Source organism: Saccostrea cucullata, unplaced genomic scaffold (assembly GCF_032062105.1).
Source record: "Saccostrea cucullata isolate Sc308-1 unplaced genomic scaffold, CSIRO_AGI_Scuc_v1 ctg10394, whole genome shotgun sequence".
In the NCBI taxonomy this organism is placed as follows: domain Eukaryota; kingdom Metazoa; phylum Mollusca; class Bivalvia; order Ostreida; family Ostreidae; genus Saccostrea; species Saccostrea cuccullata.
The window spans coordinates 1,648-23,244 of NW_026924385.1; the positions used below are offsets into that span (position 1 = coordinate 1,648).

Below are 21,597 nucleotides of genomic sequence, written 5' to 3' on the forward strand. Positions count from 1 at the left end.
CATTATCGATCATCATAACAACACTTACGGTATTTCACCAAAAAAAAACAAAAAAAAACACATGCTCTCCCAGCCTAATTCTCTGTAGTTTTAAATATTACTATCCATACCTCTGGCTCTCCAGCTGATATTGGTGTTTCCAGGTGATATTCGGTGTGATATGGAAAAGATTATGCGTTGTTCTTAATTTAATACAGAAATAAGGGTGATGATATTAAGGCAAAATATTATATTTTTCTTGTAAATATATCGTAAATATTTTTCTAGATTCAGCGGATTTAAGTGATAATGATACTGGAAATGAGGGTGGTGATGATGTTGAAGATATGGATGATGGGATACTTCACATCTCAATCAAGGATGTTACCCGTGGGGAATACAAACTAATCTATGCTCATCCTGAAGCTTTCTTATCATCAAAGGAGGGAAGGAAGATTCTCCAAAGCAGTTTTTTTAGAGAACATCTATGCAGTATATGCATTGATGAAGCCCACATGATTCATGAATGGTAAAAATACTTAATACAATATTCAAATACATGCACATGTACATAAATGAAATTCATCAATATATTCATCATTATTAACTTATTGTGGACTTTTACATATACTATACTTCACAACCCAAAAACCCAAAGACATATCTGAATCTGTTAACTATATATTTAGAGTCAAAAGTATGAACTGCATAGATATTACTTCTTTTTATCCCATGTTTACACCTTTATCCCGTGGATATAGCTCATGGGATATCGTTTTCATATCCCACAGTTATGACGTCACAATGGTTTTTGCGTTAGCATGAGGAAGTAAAATATAGCAGAATCCTATATAAAACAGTGTTAAACATCGGTTGTGAAGTATTTAACATGGGATAAAAAGAATCTCCCATGTTTTGTAGTTGAATATGATTTTTATCCAACTTGTTGCGTGTTTTTATCCCCTCGCCAAGGCTCGGGGATAAAAATCACACAACTTGTTGGATAAAAATCATATCCAACTACAAATCATGGGAGATCCTATATATATTAAGTCACCTGAGTCATTCAGGTGACCTATTGCTATCATGTTTAGTCCATAGTCTAGAGGGTGTGCATAGTATGAGTGTGGGATCTGCGAAACTTTTTCACATAATAATTTTCGAGTCAATTTCGACATCTATTCCAGTACCACTGAGCCAAATTCAAAAACCTTGACAACTATACATTGGATTGTTACAATTTGATAGTCTCTTCAGTGTTTTTTATATCAAGAATGGATATGTATAAAGGATAGATAATTGAAGGAAAAATACACACATGTCTACAAAAAATTAATCTTTGAAAGGGCAAATCTTATAACTTTAAAAGTGTTGTATTGGGTGGATTCAAACCCCTAACTTTAAAAATAAAGTATCCAAGGTGTAAAAGTCTTGTGTATATATCAACTGAGCTTGTCTGACCATAAGAATTAGTTTTTTTGTCAATTTTTACCCCAGGGTAGGAGTGCCCCTAAAAAAATCTTATCTTAAAATTATTCCTTACATCTAAACCAATCAAAATATCAAAATTTTATTTAGGGGCATACCTGCCCTGAAGGACTTCAAGGCCAAAATTCATGTAAAATCAACGCTTTAACGGAAAAAATGGTGTTTCGGTCAACTTCGGAGGTTTATTCAATTGTAAAGTTGTAAATAATAAATTTTAGGCATAAAATACAAATTTGAAAAATTACAAATAATAAAGATTGAAATTTAAATGTCACTTTATCCAGGAATTTCTTCTTTCCTATAGGTCAATTGTTTTTTTAAAGTGATTACATCCTTTATTGATTTATTGAAGGGTTGACTTTTCAATATTGTTTTATTTTCTTTAGGGGTGAAGAATTTCGTAAAGATTTTTCGAGGATCCAGGAAATACTTGGGATATTTCCTAATGTACCGGTGTCCCTTTTCACTGCCACAGCATCTCCATCCACTCGGGACAAACTGGTAAAGGACTTAGCTTTGCGCGACCCTCTTCAAATCACAAAAAACCCAGACCGTCCTAACATTAAATATATCCGTCATGAAAGATTACCAAGTGTTAGACAAGACGATGACTTGGATGAAATCTTAGGTGACATTGCAGATGGCCTCCTGGAAGATAAAGAAAAATTCCCAGTAACAATTATTTATAGTGATTTGGAGACCATAAGGTATGGCTATAGATTCCTGGAGGCTAGAATTGGAGAGGACTGTCCAGAAAACCGTTCTTATGCACAGTTTCATACACATTATACTGAAAGAATGAAGAACTGGATTATCTCAGACCTTGGTAAACAGGAACCAGTGACAAGAGTTGTACTAGCTACTGTTGCACTCGGGATCGGACTTCATGCGCCATCAGTGAGAAGAGTCATCCATTTCAAGTCACCCACTAACATTGAGAAGTACATTCAGGAAACGGGTAGAGCTGGAAGGGATGGAAAACCAGCAACTGCTATTCTCTACTGGAACAAAACAGATGTACGGAGCAACCGTCCTGGTTTACAGAGTGCCATGAAAAAGTTTTTTACGAGCAAGGATATTTGTTTAAGAGCTCAGTTATTGTCACATTTAGATTTTACACCTGAGTTACAAATAAGTAAATGCAATTGTTGCAGTGTATGTGAGCAATATTGTGAATGTTCAGAATGTGCGAAATAATTCTGGTATCATTAAGCACTGTGGTTCTTTCATATAAGAATGATAAGGTTCCATTTCAAACTAGAAATCCTTTAATGTGTCAGAAAATATAAAATTAGTATGTAAATCAATAGACCAATTAGGTTGATTCTCATAACATCACTGTGAATAGTCTAGATATTTTTTCATTTAATACTGCATAAGACTGGCAATATATTCTAATTTTAAACTCTAGAAATCTGCATCAACCAAAAACATGTATAAAATCTTACTAATAATTACATTCTGTTATTATAATGTTATATTAAGTAATTTTGGCTTCATAAACATTTTATTTGATAGAATTCCCCCTAAAATATTAGTATTTTATTTTGCTAGAATTCACTGTTACATATTCATTGTACTTGACATGATTAAAATTCTGATTGAATATTTCATTTGAATCTTTTTTTATCAATAGAGCCATCAATTTCACAAATTAAAATGATGTTATACAGTGTACTTGTAAAGTAAAAAATGCTTATAACGAAGTGCCAGGGAGAGATATCATTATATGTGGAATTTGTTATATCTGTTAAGAGTTTAAAATATTTTAGAGCCACAGGGAATCAAAAATCACTTGGTTATTAATAAGTCATTTCATTATAAGCTTGTTTTACTTTATATTTACATACCCTGAATAATATAAATTGCAAAAGAAGTTCATGGAAGTACATGTATGATGTTTATTGAAGAAAAAAAAATTCTGACAAAAACTCTTCATCACAGAATAAGATGGTACATTGTTATTTGAACTGAGACCTTATATAGTACCACATTCACTGATCGTAATTATCAATGTCAATGTTCTGGCCCCTTCTTAATCTACCTATTATTTTCAATAAATGGGGTTGAAATTCACAAGAAATTGTAGAGAAAGGATTTCTTCTAAAGGAAGAAAATGAGACCATTTTTCGATTTTCCACTACTTTAAATGGTTCAACAGTTCCAAGGATGTCGACAAGGTGCTTCACATCTTCTGACTTGTCTTTTGTGCAGTGTACTCCTCTCCTCATATGACAACCAAGATTGCTGATATGGTTGTCGACCGTCTCTGCAATGACGGGGGCTGCAGCAGAAGCACGCTCCATAGCATTATTAGTTTTGTGAGCACCCAAGCCTTTGATAACATCTTTTAAGACAAGTATATTGTTCTCCTGCTGCATGTCGGCAGGTTTGTTGCCCCCCTTTATACCATGAGGATTAACAAAGCTGCTTAACCTAAGTCTCATAGACAGAGATTCGGGTAATAATACTTCACTTTTCAGTATATAATCAATACATTCTACCGCATATTTAGACTTGTTTGAGTGGCTGTAGAAGAATGGTATCATCCTCTTTATGTTGATGTTTGTTCTGTATGGGTCACCTTCCTTAATGCCATCTTGAAACTCCACAAAGTGCAAGTACCACATTAGAAACTGAATGGTATAGTTTTGTAAATCATCAGTGCTTTCCTTCCCATTGTAAACACGAAAAGTGGCTCCAGATGGAAATTTCAAATCCACAAAATCATGTTTGTTTAGCTGTTCACGAGGGATTTCAATGGACACATTTTCTACATTCACTGTCACAGGCGGCAAACATCCAAGATCATTAAACCCCATATAAAGCTCATCTACAATTTGCTCCACAACTTGTCTAAAATATGGCAACCTTGTTTTTATATGGGCTTTTCCGATATTCTCTGGCATATTCAATTTGCTGAAATCTGGTTTACTCTCCAAAGTGTCCATCGAAAACTTTTCCATGCACATTCGAACCAGTAATGCCTCCCCAACTGTATGGACAAAGTCACTATGTGGCTAAAAATAAAATGTATGAATTTTTGAAAGACAAGATGTTTTATGTCAAAAAAATTTAACTTGTACATGGACTTATTTCTAATTAATTAAGATTTAAATTTACCTGAAATGCACCTTTTACTTGGCCATTAACATTTGATCTTTTTAACTGGCATTTGTAGAAGGCAAGGCTCCCCTGCTGCCTCATAGACTGGGTGGTGTAGAATTTCTTATAAAGTTTCTGTAAAATTAATTTTTGGGGTTGATTTTATGTACTTCAGAAGCCTTGATTCAGTAGAGATTATCAATTTTTAAAAAAATTATCAGAAGTGTATCTTTACATTTATGCATACATGTTATATTTACCTCAAGAAAATCCTGTTCAATGTGGAACAATTCTTCAATGATGGGACTGAAGTGTTCCAGTCTTTCAACAGATGAATGGGCTCCAGCAAGCAAATCTTTTGCCCCACTCATCCTAACTCGTACTAACTGATCCCCGCCTAAGATGATTTTAGACTGCTCAAAATCATCACCTATACATACATGAGAAAAGAAAAATGTTAAATAGGTAGATAAATTTTATTGTTGTAAATTGATAATACTAAGCCTTCTGTCCTGAATGAGTTAGAAAGTGGACACAATTATACATATAACACTGTAATGGAATCTCTCTTCAGTATCACCATGATTATGGACAGAGAACATGAACATGTGAAGTATGCTTCTTAAGGTAAGGTTTGCGTCTCCCTCCAACTCATATTTTTTTTTAAATGCACACATGCTATATATCAATTTATTCAGGGAGATTAGCTTCATCATTTAATATGATTTTCAAAGATATTGCCCGTCCCATTTTTTTAGTAAAAGATCCCAAATTTAACGTATTTCATATATCACCTCGAATATTATTTTCATTGAAAAAATTGATTTATTTTATAAATTATCAAACTTTTATAGTTAAAATGACCTGAATTAGTATAATTCATGCTTATATTATTTAAACTTTTAATTTTCCGTTATCAAAAATGTGAAAATTTGGGTAAAAAAGAAGATTTTTCAATTTTCCTTGATAAAGTGAAACCGTTGCCATGGCAACAAAAATATAAAAATCAACGTTTTACATATCTACCGATTCCATCAAAATCCAAGAAGTTATTAATTTGATCATTTTCATTAATTTGAACTAAAAAAATATGTATGTCTCCAACATTATTTCCATGGAAACAGGGGCTATATTATGGGTTCGGAACATAAAAATCAGGCTTTTTCTACACTTTTAAAGACAACATTGATATCACCTTGTCATGGTGAATGTTAAAGACTAAATGTTATTTTGATATTGTTTTTAGGCATAAATTGGCCAAAAATATTCAAAATAAAACTCCTCCTGTGATACATGATGGTCTAAAAATTTATTCCATAGAAGAACTCTAGTATTTATGGCAATCTTTACATCTGAATATTCTGATGAAATTGTCCATGAATTATACTGCAACACCTTTAGAAGTACATGTATATGTATATAAACATACTTCAGAACATGTTGCAACTAAACCAATTAAAAGCTTATGAATTTGACCTCATGCTGATTTAGCTATTCCAACATGTAGTAACTTCTAGGCATCTTTGTAGCAAAATATCTTTATTCAGTTATGGCTGGTGACTGTCATTATACATGTATGCCATTTTTTGAGTGAAATGTTGTAAGCATTGCATCCACGAAGCTGCTGTTTTTATAATTAAATGATTTCTTTACTTCGAAGAGTAGAAATGCTATCTTTAAAGTAATGTTTGTTTGCCCTCTCTTGACTCAGGGTAAAATTATTGGGTCAGTAGGTGAGAAAATCTTCAACAACATTTTTAAGGGGGATAAGAGGAATAAAAAGAAAAAATACGGCCCTGCATTGAAAAAAAGTTTTCAGTCTGGTCATTTTAGTCAGTCGGTCTGGAGAGGCCAACAACCAAACATTTTTTTAAAGATGGCCTATTTCTACACTTCATGGACATTAGCTCAATCATTGGATTAGGTAGTCTGAGAATCTAAATTGAAATATCAGACAGAACAAAATAAAGATGAATTCTAAGTGACATCAATTCATACTTTAATGAGTTTACAGAGTACTTCTGATTTCAGAGAAAAGACAAATTCTGCAAAATGACATAACACTGTCATAAATATTTGTCAAGAACAGGGAAAAAGAAACAATGCTACAGTGATAGATATATCTCCTTGATATCCATGAAATAAAAATTTAAATATAACAAAATTTTCTTCTTTTAAAAATCAAAATACAGAAAAAAATTAAAAGATTATAAATGTAAACAATTTTAAAATAAACTACATGTATTTTGAAAGATTTTAATTTTAGTAGATTACTAAACTGGTCTTATCATTCCTACTAAATTAACATCCTTACAATTTCCAAGTGTCATGTTTTAAACTGTTACAGTAGATATAATTATACATGTTCACTGCAGCTTTATGTACAAAACTCATCAGCTTTCAGAAATACTTATTTGAGCATATTAGGTCCTGGTAAGAACAAAATGTAATGAATAAAGATATTAATCTTAATTGTTCATGTATTAATTTCCTTGCAATTTTACAAACCCTTTTATGAAACTTGTTACATGTGAGTATAGACAAATGCAACCTTCAATTAATACCTATGATGTATACATTTATTTTACTGAAAACAAATTCAAAGATGGACAAACAGAGCATGCACTGCAATCATCACATACACATATTTTCTAAATATATGGAAAACAGCATGTATATACTAGATAGGATGTTGTTAAACATTAAATTTTCTTCTGTAATCTATAGACATATAAAAATGTGCATTGGGTATAACAAGTCAGAAGTTCTTCTCCAAATCTCCATTGATTTTTCCATGCCTCACCAGGTTCAACATCTTAGCTTGATCCATCCAACTTTCTTTAATATTCTTGAGCTGATATGGGATGACCTCTACTTTGATTGATGGCACAAATCTTTCAAGGAAACACTGAAGTACTTTTTTTTGGTTCTTATCTATTCCAATAAATGACCCATGATCTGAAATCATATGTGTTCATTTCTACAATAACATTTAAGGAATTGCATTTTTGGAATTGTATAAGGAATTGCACTGAGTTTCATTCACTCAATGAAATGAATAAATTTCCAATATAATCAATGAAGAATCAATATGAAATTATTGTAAAATTTACAGATTGAATTAGTGAAATGCAAATGCTTGATCAAGAAAATTAATGTTCTTGTCATGCACAATCTGTATCTCTTTTTATTAATTAGAAAATGAGATATTAATTAAAATCAAACCTCATTTAAAAAGGTAACTTGAACAATTGAATACCTGTTCCAATAATGTTACAAATATTAGGCCTAAAAGGCAAGGATTTTATTTTTCATAATTTCTTGAATTAATGCACTTTTATTTTTTGGCAATGTTGGGATATTAGTCACATCCTGACATCCTTGTACCGTTTATTCATCGTATTTAATCTGTAGTCAGTAGATCATTCATAACTTTCAGTAAAATGAATAGTTAAATAATTACCTGATGAAAATACTATCAACAATCAAACTGTCAACATCATCATTAGACATGGTCAAATGCACCGTGACTTTTCTTCCCTGTTCGGACTGCATATAGCATAATACTTTACAGGATACTCTCAGGTCTTTTCTTTTTTCTTTCCCATTCTCACTTAAAAGTTTAGTGTAGTGGTGAAGCGAAAAACACACAACAGCACAATGCGTCAATGACTTTCTTCTGATCGAAATGGCCGTGCAACTTGCCACGTTCCGTATCGAAAATAAACAAGTCCTCCTTTATTGGTTCATCCACATGCATCACGCTAATCTCAAAGGCTTCTAAGATTCCTATGCTTTGATTTATTATAAGACTTTCTCCTGAAAACGTCCTTTGTTTTAGTCCTAACAATAAGTGACAACAAACATCAAGTATGACAGAGGAAATTCGTTACTGAGATGCTTAGCATCGCTGCTTTACATTCGCCTGTTTCAAACGCTTTAGTGATTCGCAAGAGTTATCTCCCTGTAAACGCAAACCTTACCTTAAAGGGTACATAAATATTTGCATGATATGCATGAAAAAAATTGATAATAAAAGCAAATTTCTTTAAATATTATAAAAAAGTTATCAAAACAGTAAAACCTTGATAAAAAAGAAAAATAACAGTCAAAGTAAATAAAAATGAAATTTAAAAAAAAACAAACAAAAACAAAACCAATAAAAGGTACTAGTAACTGCAAAAAATGAAGATAATTAATAGAACCCTTTTTGTTTATATTTACTTCTCCCTGCTTTTACATAACAATTTTGCAAATCTTTTGTGAGGTCATTTAAGACCTGAATACAGCCTGCATAAAACTTTGGGTCTTGAAGTGTGATCTGAAATATTGAATTCTTGAGGGTAATATATACTATATATCAAACATGTAATATGTCACATATGTCACATTTCATTATATTTTTTCTATACAAATTTTGTAATTGTTCAGTCATTTTTAGGATCTTTTATTGAAATCAATTAACATAATGATGCAGGGTTTACAGGTGTTCGTAAAAGTCTGTCAATATACATGTCTCAGTGGCTTTGTGGTTAGAGTGCTGGCACAATACATCAAAGGCCCTGGGTTCAAGTGAAGTCTCAGTTGATATATGATTTTTCACCACAATAATCTTGCTAATTATTTCAGTAGAGTTCTCATAGAACTCAAAGGCAAATCAGTGATTAATAATTATATAGAAGAATTATACTGAATGAACACAAGGCACACAAGGCTATCTGTTAAGTATTGGGAATGCAAGTGGTTAGTTATCTTAATGCATAATTTGACAGCAATGGAAAGCATTCAAAAACATTATTTAATTGAATGCCTTACCTTAAGAGGAAATATTTGGGACTTGGTTGACATTTCCTGACTGTAGGGGTGAGGAATATGCTTTGGGATACAAGACTCCATCCACCTTACCTCTGGAAAATAAGCCACCATAATCCTCCCAACCTGAAGTTTTACAGAACAATTAAATTCAGCATAGAAATTTATTTTAAAAAGATTTTAAAAGGTTATTATTAAAAAAGAAAAACATATACACCCACCATATATCCATACATTTCCTTAAGTTTCATTTCCTCATTTCCATTTAGAAAAAAAATACTGGAAGGAATTTCCTCAGGCACAACTCTATTGTGTTCCAAATCTGACACATCTACTCTGTCTGGATAATACGTTGATGCTGTATAATGGTAGTGCTTATTCCCACCTGTAAGTCTCACATCTCTTGCAATTGTCATACCATCAATGTTATCTGCTGTAATTTTTCCCGGTTTTCCTTCCCTTATGCTACTTATTATACCCTCAGTGTTGAAACGGCCCATGTCCTCTAAAAATCCATATTTACTGCCAGATGCCAGTGTTATATTTGCTTTGTTGAAAATATCAAGCAGATCATTTCCAGCATGAAACCGTAGAGCAACACAAGTGTTTATTTTTTGTACTGCGCACAAATCCTTGTTCCTTCTGTTCATTGCCATACCATACATTGTAGCTATTGTGGAATTAGCTGCAGATACTTTTTCAGGATCTGTGAAAATTGAAGATGACATAGTTTGAAATATTTTAAATACAAATGGTAGGCAATTTTGAAATTCAATGAGACATTTGCTTAAAATGTCTTCCGACTTCAAAAGTGATGGTTGCTGAAATGTTCTTAGAACAGAGGGACCTGGTGGTACTGTCTGTGAACAAAGTTTGTCTGCTATTAATTCAGTCTCAACACAGGGACTTGCTCCTGGCGTGTAAAAAATATTTATTAAAAAAAAAAAACCAAACGATATACTATAAACTACAGTATATCGTTTGGTTTTTTTTTAATAAATATTTTTTACACGCCAGGAGCAAGTCCCTGTGGTCTCAAGTAATATCAGGCGCTGGATTTCAGCCAACTTGTTTTTATTCTTGAAGATTTCTTCAGCAGTACAGCATTCACTTTCCTTGTTATGTTCATCTTCTTTCCTAAAGAAATCTATCTTAAATTGGAAGGAATTAGATTTGGCCATCTCCAGCGGTGTCAAATAACTTCCATAACTATGATCAGATGCAGTTATGTCAGACAAATTACAAGGTTCTTTGGGTGTAGAACTGACTGGTGTGACATCAATATCTGAAAACTGAAGTCTTTTCTTTTTCTTTGGATTGATTGGTGTCAGTGGTTGTTTATTTTCTTTGTTTTCCTGATCAGCCTTATTTTTTGTAGAAGAGCTTGGTGTTTGATTATGGGCCATTCTTTTAATTCTTGCCTGTGCACATAAAAGACTTGGCTTCTTTGAAATAGCTTTTAATAAATTGTTGCGAAATTGCACACATATGTCTAAATGTCGTTTACAGGTCAAACATATCTTGCACTGACTGATACATATGTTTTCCACTGTTGTTAGATCCACCTCAAAAGACTCTTTGAGATCATTCAATACTTTATTGTTCCCTGGTAATGCAACATTAGTAATAATATTTCGCAATTGTCCAGTTTGCGGTTTCTGGCATAAAAACCATAAGGTGTCTATGAGTATTCTCTTTAATGGGGTCTGGTTCATCATTACATCTGATTGGACACATTTCCTGAAATGTGATAACATGTTATATAAGTGATTTACAATAGTTTGTTAACTCTTCAGATTATATTAGCCTAAAAATTCACGACAAAAACAATCTAACTTTCTCTAGTTTGTTGGTTTATCCATGGACCTAAAGCGATTTAGGTCTATGTATCAAAACATCTCATTTGAGGAAATTCGAACAATCTCGTCGTTAAAAAATCAAATAGAAACAAAAAAAAATCTCTCTAGTGTTCTTTACTTCTCATATTTTACACTTATAAATAATAAAAAAAAAACAACTACAAACTTACCTAGTCAACCTGCATCTATATAATATGTTTTACGGTGTGACCGTTGAGGCGAGCGCAGTTGTACCATCAAAACACTTAAAAAATTGATCAGCCACTTCAAACATCAAGTCGCACGAGACATCTCGTCTAGCTGTGACGTCACACGACGTCACGGAGCTCGTCGGAGCCTACGGAAACGGCCGAGCGTCTGGTTTAAAGCACAATTTTGGTCGAAAAACATTGCAGAGTTATTTTTTGTTTCTTTGAAAGATTTCTACAAACTGAAAGCTTTTTATGCTTTAAGTTATTGTTTATTTATTTATCTATTTCACGGAAGCAACCGACATGACTTAATTAGCATATCGTCAAAATTCGTAAGTTTCCGGTGACGTCATATGTATCATTTCCGAAGGGCAAGGTGAAGGCCAGTGTTGTGGCATGGGGGGATGTTTTGAATAAGGCAAGGCAAAATCATTTCGTTAAGTTCTCGGTAAGAAACAATGTTCCTTTATTTTTTTTTACTATTTTTGATTTATTCGCGCAAAGGACATTGGGTAGTGCAGGAATTCTGGGAATGTTGCACAGAGAAATTTGCCTGACGTATGTACAGATTTCATTCCGAATTTCCTCTGTTTTTACACGTTAGTCTATTGAGCTCGCTTCGCGAGCGTCGCTTCGCGACGCTCGCTGCGCTCGCTATTATCAAATCCAATGTAGTTCTACTTTCGAATTCGAGGCGAACGTAATGTAGTTCCTGGGAAATCCCTATCCCATAATGCCTAACTGGAAGAGTTTGGTTTGTGAGCAAACGAACTCTGGCGGAAGTTTGCACTCTTTGTGTCTGAGGTCATCTCTACCATAGGATTCAGGTCATTTCATCTTATCATATCATAAAGAAATAATTTATTTTAACGTCTTTAAGAGTTTTCTCTCTTATCAGAGTATAGATTAACCTTTAAACCTTTTGACGTTTCGTGTATCCAACTTGTTCAGCTTATTGAAAACAATTTGGCAATTTACTTCCACAGCTTTATATATCATTACATTGTTCTTCATCTTATTAGTAATATCCTTGCAATTCTGAACTTTCAAGCCACCTAACATCGTTCCATTCTTCTCTCTGTCAAAGTATTGGATGTCATCATAACTTGCATTCGTAACTACTCGGCCACTTTTCGAAAGTTATTTATCATTCACGGAAATGGCCGAGTAGTTACGATTGCAGAACTCGGACAAATGCATGATGAAAATACATGTACGTTTCCATCTAAATCTCCCTTTCTTTAGTGAAGATATATTTCTATTATGTATTCTCTTAAATCCCTGGTGTTGTCTCTATTATAGTCTTTATGGCTTTGATTTGCAAAAACTTAATCTAAACAAATACTGAGGTTACTGAGTATCTAGTATTTCTCAGATTAACTTTATCTAATATAATTGTTAACTAGCAATTTTCAACGACTGACGTACATGTATTGTTAAAATATTTACTAGTACAAACCCTCGTCCTACATTTAGAATCATAATCGTTTATATAACACGAACATGAACACATATCTATGTTACGAAAAATAATAATGTGTGCAAAGCTTGGATGAAAAAGTACTATACTTTCTGTAGTTGGTGTAAAAAAAACCTCAGACAGATATTCAACAAACTCTTAACAGTATAAAAAGTATTTTAACAGTATAGAAAGTATTTTAACAATTCTCGTTTAAGCATTTGGTTCAGGTGAGCTTTCATAAGAACTAAGTCAAGAGAGTAGATTTTTATTTGTGCATGACCTTTAATAACATTAAAAGATTATATCAATGATGTGACACCATCTGAAATGTAAGAAGATGGAAGTCTAATTTGACCAATAACTCGTGAACAAACAACAGAAGTTCTTCTCTGACTGCAGTCATGAATAATTCATATTAAGGTATTCTTTTGTTTGCTTTCATAAAATACAGAATACTTTGATTGTATGTTTGATATTTTATTGACAATATCAACTGACAAAATGAGATGAATTACAATACAGATAGCCAGCATTCCATGATAATGTCCTATTACATGGCTCCAGGGTCAGGTTCGGGGTCAAGATGAGGAAATTTTGTCGACCAAGCCACTGCCCTCTATTCCGTTGTAGAAGAAGAAATTATCGTGAGGCTGGTCCTTCAGGGATACTGCCTGTAATTATAGAGAACAAATACGTGTATAGACGTCACAGATGTGTTAACCCCCTTCCCCACAGTCATGCATTTTACACACGCATACACTATTTTCTATTTCTAACACAAAATCATGCATACTCTATAAGGTTTCCCCACAAACGCGCATTATTCACGCACTTAAAAAAGTACATTTAATCTTAATTAAATGCCATATTCCTTCTATTTTATGCTTGTTAAAGTCTCATAAGATTAGAATAGTCATTTTCTTATAGAAATCTTACATTGTATATACGTAATATTATTATTTACGCTAAACTTTAGTGAAACTTTTATAAAACTTAAGTTTATGTTGCACAACAGTTCAGTAGATTGTAAAATGTAGATAATTAAACAACTGGTACCTGATTAGTTTTTGGATATTAATTTTTTTAAGAAGATATACATCAGAAAGGGATTTATCTAGAAGTTTTTTATCCTGTATAAGTCTACTGTAGATCCACAATATTATTAAAATATAGTGCAAATGTAATTTCTAAAAATAATAATGTAAGTACTTTGAATTTCCAGTACCAAGACAGATAACTCTGGAAAAATAAAAACACTAAATTTCCAATACATAGACAAATAAATGGCAACACAAGGCCAATGGGCCACATCCCTAACATGAGTCACAAATTTCCTGATTTAGTTTTAGAGGAAATATAATTTTAAGATTGTTTTGCGCTTCATCCCATTCTAATAGTAGAACATTTCCTAAAGATGTTTTTTCATTAGCTTTGCTGTTACTCCTGGACATGCATTTAGGAAATTTCCAGTACCAAGAAAGATAACTCTGTTTACAAGAGGTTCATGGGCCACTATGCTCACCTTGGTGACACTGAAAAAGCTTTATAGAGAAAAACATTATTGGCTCTTCACTCTCTTATAGAATTACATCAATATTGACATCCCCTCAAGATTTGAACCACATGCCTTTAGATCGTTATAATCTGATCAACTCACAATGTTGGATGGAGGAGGGAGGGCGTGAAGAAAATATGACGGTTTGAAATCTCATATACGATACCTAATTTCGTCAATGAAATATAAATAAATACAAAGGACGCAAAATAATTATTATACTTTCTTTTTATGCTATCACACTTCCACAAATGACATTACTTAAAAGTTTCTGAACTTTGACTTTCATTAATTTCGAAAAATCTAAAAATATAGGATGAGTTGTGAGTTCTGGCATATAAAATGTTAACACCATAAATGAAAACATCTCATAAAATTCTATATAATAGCCATCAACTTTACTAATGTTCTAGATGTGTTTAAATCCTAACTACAGACCAGGAAGTATAAATACCTGATAGGTAGATAATACAGGTAAGTGGGTCACGTGATCAGAGTGCATACCAGAGATCAATAGACAGGATGACCGCCATTACAAAAGGTAATAAATATTGACGTAATTGAAGCATTCTGAAGTAAAAAGAATTGTTTACAAATTTTAATGTTTGAGAATCGGTACTATAAACTTTAACCATGGGAACAAAATTCCCTTCATAAAACGATTCAATGTGTAAATTAATCTTGTATATATATAAAATGATTTGTTTATCTACAATGTAGATAAACAAAGCATTTGATAGATCAAGATGGGTGCGTCGATTTACCCAAAAGGACCCAAAAGGAACCCAAAAGGACCCAAAAGGAACCCAAAAGGAACCCAAAAGGACCCAAAAGGAACCCAAAAGGACCCAAAAGGACCCAAAAGGAAATCAAATGAATATATTATGATATAATGAAAATTAATATTTTGAATCAAAATATGAATATTATTTTATAAGTTTACTTAAAATTTGGTAAAAACATACATTTATTTTGTTGCAACTTTTCTTAAAGAAAAAGCATACCACTATTATAACACATCAAACACTAAATCTGGTCAGATATGCTTTGATTTCCTTTAGCAAATTAACAAAGTATAATCTACTTTTCCTTCTGTTTTACCACAGCTTACTATATGATATTTAATAAATGAAGAAATAAAGTTTTATTTCATGACATGTTCTAGGCATATGGTATCGGGGGGGGGGGGGGGGGGGGTCGATGGGGATACCCCCCCCCCCTTAACACACACTTTCCCATAAAAAATAGTTTTAGTTTTAATAAAATATGAAAGTGTTTATTTTAGATTCATTTATTTTCTTTATTTCAAGTCCTTTTGGGTCGTTCTTAATTTCCTTTTGGGTCCTTTTGGGTTCCTTTTGGGTCCTTTTGGGTTCCTTTTGGGTCCTTTTGGGTTCTTTTGGGTCCTTTTGGGTAAATCGACGCACCGATCAAGATTGATTTACACACTGAAGTAACATACATGTAAAAGAACTCGAAATAATTTAGGTCCGCTGGTTTGAGACCAGTGAATTTTTAATCTGAGCAAGAGCATTGTAAAGGGTAAATGTCTTTTTTCAGTGTTTCTAATGCATTAAGAAATACATTTCTAGTCTGACAAGTTAACCTGACAGGGTTATGAGTCCAAGTTTGATTGTTTCTTGTTTCGTTATGTTGTACTTTTATGTAATACATAATATACATGTAAACAAAATTATAAAAATATTACTTATATTGACTTTATTATGGTCTTCATGGCAATGTAAGACAGTGAAAGTACTAAATTGAGCTAAAATTTAAGATAATAGCCCGAATGACAAGTGGATTTTTTTTTTCTAGATATGTTGTACGTTATATACATGTATCTGGAAAACGTGTCGACAAAATATGGCAAATGCTATCACGTGTCCTGGGCATTCAAAGTGATTCTCTAGTCTGACAAAAGTTTTGTTGCCCTCAAACCCATTCAACAAATGCATAATCAGAAATTAACGTTGAACTATTATTGTTTCAGTCACAATATCTAAAGATGGACCCCCGCACTAGTGCCCAGGACGTGATGCGATGTGACCTGTGTGAGACCGCTGTGGTACAGATGCACTGTGATACATGTCTTGTTAACCTTTGCACAGCTTGCATAGGAAAACATATCCTAACAGGTGAATCTAAAGATCACAAAGTTGTCAAATTTCAGGACAGGAAATCCACCCTCCTCTACCCCGAATGTACAACTCATAACAAAGAACGATGTAAAATGCACTGTAAACAATGTAATATTCCTGTCTGCATCAGCTGCATTGAATCCAATCAACATTTAGGGCATGAATTATCTAATATCTTGCGAATTTTGGATAAAAAGAAGGACATTTTTAAAAAGGAAAGAAATGAATTAAATGAAACAATTTATCCAACCTACCAGGACATTGCCTCTGATGTACAAAACAAAATCAGTCAGTTAGAAAAGGAATATGGAGATCTCTCAACAGCCATAACAAAACATGGAGAGGACTGGCACAGAGAAATTGACAAACTTGTTAATGAACTTAAAGCTGAAGTTGATGTGATGAAAAACACACAGTTACAAACTCTACAGAAATATCTGGATGAAATAAACAAGACAATGTCTGACATCAAGGATGAAATAGATTCAATTGAAATGGCTATAGACACTAATGACTTGTCAAACCTGTTTACTATAACATCCAATGTACAAAGATACAGAAATCTTCCATCCAGAATTATGCTATCTTTACCCAAATTCATTCCAAGAAAACTCCAAGGAGAAGAATTAACAAAACTATTTGGATCCCTATCATCAAGATCTTTAACCTCAGATAAACATGGCTACAGCATGAAGACAACACAGAAATCACCAGAAGCTGGATCCTCTCCTCCGGTCAAACAGCTGCTTGATCAACCAAAGACTGTCACCACCATAGACACTGGGTACAGGGAACTTTACAATGTGACCTGTCTGAGTGATGAAGAAATCTGGACAAGTGGATTTGACAGCACCATGAAACTCTACAGCATCAATCAGGGATCACTACTCAAGTCAATCACAACCAAGTCAGGGAACGGACCACAGGACATAGCAGTGACAAAAAGTGGAGATCTAATTTATACTGATTCCTGGGATAAAACTGTGAACATTGTGAACAATGAGAAGATAGAGGAGGTGATCAGACTAAAGAACTGGAGACCTTACGGTGTCTGTAGTACCTCCTCTGGTGACTTCCTGGTTATCATGGACAGTGATGACAACAAACAATCAAAAGTTCTCCGTTACTCTGGCTCCACAGAGAAACAAACCATTCAGTTTGATGATAAAGGTAAACCTCTCTATTCATTTCGTCATTATGACATACACTACATAACTGAGAACAGGAACCTGGATATCTGTGTATCTGACAGTGGAGCTAAAGCAGTAGTGGTGGTCAATCAGGCCGGGAAACTGAGATTCAGGTACACTGGATATACTCCTGCTCCAAAGAACAAACCATTCAGTCCACGAGGAATCACCACAGACAGTCAGAGTCACATCCTTACAGCTGATGATAACAATCACTGTGTCCACATCATAGACCAGGATGGACAGTTCCTCCGTTACATAGACTGTGGACTGAGTAGACCCTGGAGACTGTGTATAGATACAAATGACAATCTGTTTGTTGCTCAGTGCTTAAACAAACAAGTGAAAAAAATCAAATATTTGTATTCAATATAAATAATAAAGTAAGCCAATATTACAGATATACATGTATAATGCGCACTATGAAAACTTGCAAAAATATTTTGATATTGTTTTCTTACTAATCATTTTCAATGATTATATTTTAAGATACTGTAAACACTATATAAATGGCTATAATTTACAAAGACATGAAAGCAGAGTGCTAAATTCATGAAAACAGGGTAATTTTTTTCAAATTCATGTCAGAAATACATACTAGCCCAAACACCATTATTCATCAGAAGACTTTCAAATGTTGATTCCTTTTCAAACCCATGAAAAATTTTCATATTTTGACCAAAACCAAACGTTTATCATTTAAGAATCCACAATATATAGGGGTGCTTCTAAATCAATAGGACTAAAAGGCTTTGGCTGTTCTGGAGATGAATATTTCATCCCCTAAATACATGCATTATGCAAAATTAATCCAATTTTAATCCATCCTAACTCCATTGCCACATCACTCAACTGAGTAATTTTAGCCTTGCTGTTTTTTTAAATATGTTTTCCTTGCATTTCTTTGAAAAAATGTTACCTCATTTTATGGTTCCTTCCTAATTTGAAGAAGTCTCTGAATGCACACACAAAAAAGAATTACTGGTATTCCATTTCAATATAACTAGTATTGCCTTGCCATTATGGAGAAGAAAAATAGTTTTTCTTCCTGTTCACATGCAAGACTTCATCCCAATTTCAGACAACTCTTAATTCCAGACCTGGTGTTATGACAATATATAATGGTAATGCATGGTCATCATTAAATTTCTTAAATATCCATGATAATAAAATAAATTGTTTGATGCTCTCAGGAGGGGGGGGGGGTGATCATAGTTGCTTTGGTGCACATAGTAGTGGATGTAACTTATTTTTGCCTTTCCTTTTCACCCCTCATAAAATTTACAATCTAGAATTCCTTTAAAACCCCAGAATGCATTGTGCCAATTTCTGTTAAATTTGGCCCATTCAAGAAGAAGTCAAAATGTAAATGGATGGACAACTTAACAAATCATGGGCAGAATTTACTGTACTTAGTGTAAAAAATATTTATGGAATTCAAACTTTTATACAGTGTATAAAATTGCATATAAACATCACAGAATTTAAAACTATATTCCATAAAAATAGAAAAATCAATTTTTGAGATAAATAACTTCTAGCAATTTATATCGCTACACAAGAGACATTTACCTTAATGATTTCTTGCCCCATGACTCCACCCATGATGGCACATACTGGACTCAGCTCAGCAAAGCAGAAACTGTCAACAGTTATATGTACAGGGTTAGGCCCAAAAAATTAATCAATAGTTTCTCAGGCCAAAAAAATCAAAATTCAATGCGGCAGGCAGGCTTTTTTTAAGCAGGTTTTACACCCTTTTTTTTTAGCCATTTGTTCAATAAAATGATAATGTCTATCAATTCTCTGAAGTTAGTTACAATAGGTTTTTAACTTTAAATAATGTTATTCCAAATATTAATTTAAAAGTTAATTCATAAAATATTGTAAATTTAGAAGAAATATATTGTTTTTCTAATAAAATTGTCTATCTTAGCATTTATGAAAAGGGCAATAACTCAATTTTCTTTTTCAACCTGGAAAAATAGAAAATTGAGTTATTTCCCATTTCAATATGTCAATAAAATTGATCAATGCCTGGGCCTTTCAACTGCCGCTAGGGTTCGCTGTTATGAACGATAACTCATTGCGAAAACTTATTTAGAGCAGGTCCGAGGTATCTAAATAAGGTAATTTATTGTTGCATTTACTTGTAAAAATATATATACTCAACAAAAAAAGAAACGCATATTGTTTTACTCGTCAAAGAAATTTTTAAAATGTACATGAAACAACCATTTTTTATATCATTGGATACCTGTGACCTATTTAAAGGACAACATGGGGTTTTAAAACCCAAGTGTTGAATTATCTCCCTTGATTAAACATGTTTATGAAAGTAGTATTTTTCATGATTTCTTCTAAATCAGATGTCTATTTTCATCGATATTTTGGATTTAGAGAAACTTTTAACACTTCAATTAAACCCATATTTAAGATTTGATTGCAGTCTTAATACAGCAATGCCACGCCCAAACGAAGATGAATACAACCAGGCTAACGATGATACTAAATGGAGCTACGCAACAGGAAGTTGCAACTGTATCTGAAATAAATCAATGGCCTTTGCAACCTTAAAACTAACGTCTGAAGACCACTATCTGGCCATCCGCAGGTAACCACAACCAGGCAGGACCGTCAGACACCCCCCCCCCCCCCTTCATCACCTCATGCGATTCAGAACTTGCTGTAAAAACTGATGCAACAATTGCTGGATGAAAAAATCAGCATAAAAATGCATAAATTGTTCGCATGAGACTAAAATGAGATGATATTCCCCCACGATATTCGTACATTGGAAACCCAATAACATTGAGACTTTGCACAGTACATATTGTTATGCCCCTTGAATTTGGGGGCAATGAAAATGACCTCAACTTGACTTTTCAATTTGCAACATTGATTTTTATCACAACACACTCTAAAATCGCTTAAATAATACAAGGTTTAGACTGAAAACTTAGAATTTCAAAATATTCTGATTATGCGTTTCTTTTTTTGTTCAGTATATATACATGTATTTATATCAGTGACACTGAGAACAATATTATTATGTAACTTGGTCATTTATATAACTGTTAAAAAAAAAATTAATTATATTGTTATATAAAAAAAAAAAAAAGAGAATGTTTAAATTGTACATTTATGTACCGGTATGTTGAAATGCCCCCTGGGGCCCTTGATTGGTAAATAAAAATATCTTGTAATCTTATAGACTTCATATAAGAAACGTCTTTACTACATTCCTAAGGGCAGTGAACTATGACTGTATCACTAACTCCAGTGAATATTGAATCTAAAATCAGCTTCAGCAATTGTGGCTTCTGCTCTATATAATTTGTACATATACAGATATACGTAATAATGAACTTTTACAATCAAGCACAGGGTCTGGCGTAATTATGCAAAAATAAAGTTCCTTGGATAAAAAGTGATGAACAGTACCTGGCGAAGTCATCTGACAGTAGACTGGGACTGAGTTTCAGTTTCTCCAGGGTCACTGTTTTCTGTTCTATTAATAGCTTAATGTCACTCTCTTTCTGTTTGACATCAGGACATCTGTTGTTATTATTCATAAAGTCGTGTAACACTGCAAACACAACACAAATTCATTTTGTAAAATCTTATTAGTTGAAAACTGTTTTTCAATTGTCAGGAAATAGGGCCCCCTGTACAATTTTTAAAATCAACTAATGAAAATGAAACTTGTCTATTATCCAATTTCTCAATGAATAATTTAGCATAATTTGGGTGGATAAGCTTCACTTAGGCCAAGCTTAAAAAATTCTTTGTTTGCAGTTGCCGACCTGTAATTT

The 21,597-nt window shown here is 33.1% G+C and overlaps 4 protein-coding genes across 6 annotated transcripts; 2 read left to right on the forward strand and 2 right to left on the reverse strand.

Moving 5' to 3' along the window:
• Positions 1 to 272: 272 nt before the first annotated feature.
• On the forward strand, positions 273 to 2,727 carry LOC134266313 (ATP-dependent DNA helicase RecQ-like). The gene is made up of 2 exons (XM_062748533.1): positions 273 to 508; positions 1,854 to 2,727. The coding sequence occupies exons 1-2, from the start codon at positions 327 to 329 to the stop codon at positions 2,662 to 2,664; spliced, it is 993 nt and encodes a 330-aa protein (XP_062604517.1). The 5' UTR covers positions 273 to 326; the 3' UTR covers positions 2,665 to 2,727.
• A 627-nt stretch (positions 2,728 to 3,354) lies between these two features.
• Positions 3,355 to 10,250, reverse strand: LOC134266312 (uncharacterized). The gene is made up of 5 exons (XM_062748532.1): positions 9,606 to 10,250; positions 9,388 to 9,510; positions 4,833 to 5,002; positions 4,591 to 4,707; positions 3,355 to 4,487 (listed from the first exon to the last, which is right to left on the reverse strand). Exons 3-5 carry the CDS (start codon positions 4,941 to 4,943, stop codon positions 3,462 to 3,464), a joined length of 1,254 nt encoding a protein of 417 aa, XP_062604516.1. The 5' UTR covers positions 4,944 to 5,002; positions 9,388 to 9,510; positions 9,606 to 10,250; the 3' UTR covers positions 3,355 to 3,461.
• Positions 10,251 to 12,217: 1,967 nt separating this feature from the next.
• LOC134266314 (E3 ubiquitin-protein ligase TRIM71-like) lies at positions 12,218 to 18,185 on the forward strand. Of its 3 annotated transcripts, none has more exons than XM_062748536.1 (2): positions 12,218 to 12,261; positions 16,445 to 18,185. In XM_062748536.1, the coding sequence occupies exon 2, from the start codon at positions 16,460 to 16,462 to the stop codon at positions 18,155 to 18,157; it is 1,698 nt and encodes a 565-aa protein (XP_062604520.1). In that variant the 5' UTR covers positions 12,218 to 12,261; positions 16,445 to 16,459; the 3' UTR covers positions 18,158 to 18,185. The 3 variants fall into 3 exon arrangements, with proteins under 3 accessions (XP_062604520.1, XP_062604519.1, XP_062604518.1); XM_062748535.1 differs by lacking the exon at positions 12,218 to 12,261 and adding an exon at positions 14,956 to 14,992; XM_062748534.1 differs by lacking the exon at positions 12,218 to 12,261 and adding an exon at positions 15,886 to 16,352.
• Positions 13,364 to 21,367, reverse strand: LOC134266315 (SUMO-activating enzyme subunit 1-like). The gene is made up of 3 exons (XM_062748537.1): positions 21,227 to 21,367; positions 19,355 to 19,424; positions 13,364 to 13,567 (listed from the first exon to the last, which is right to left on the reverse strand). The coding sequence occupies exons 1-3, from the start codon at positions 21,355 to 21,357 to the stop codon at positions 13,475 to 13,477; spliced, it is 294 nt and encodes a 97-aa protein (XP_062604521.1). The 5' UTR covers positions 21,358 to 21,367; the 3' UTR covers positions 13,364 to 13,474.
• Positions 21,368 to 21,597: the final 230 nt, after the last annotated feature.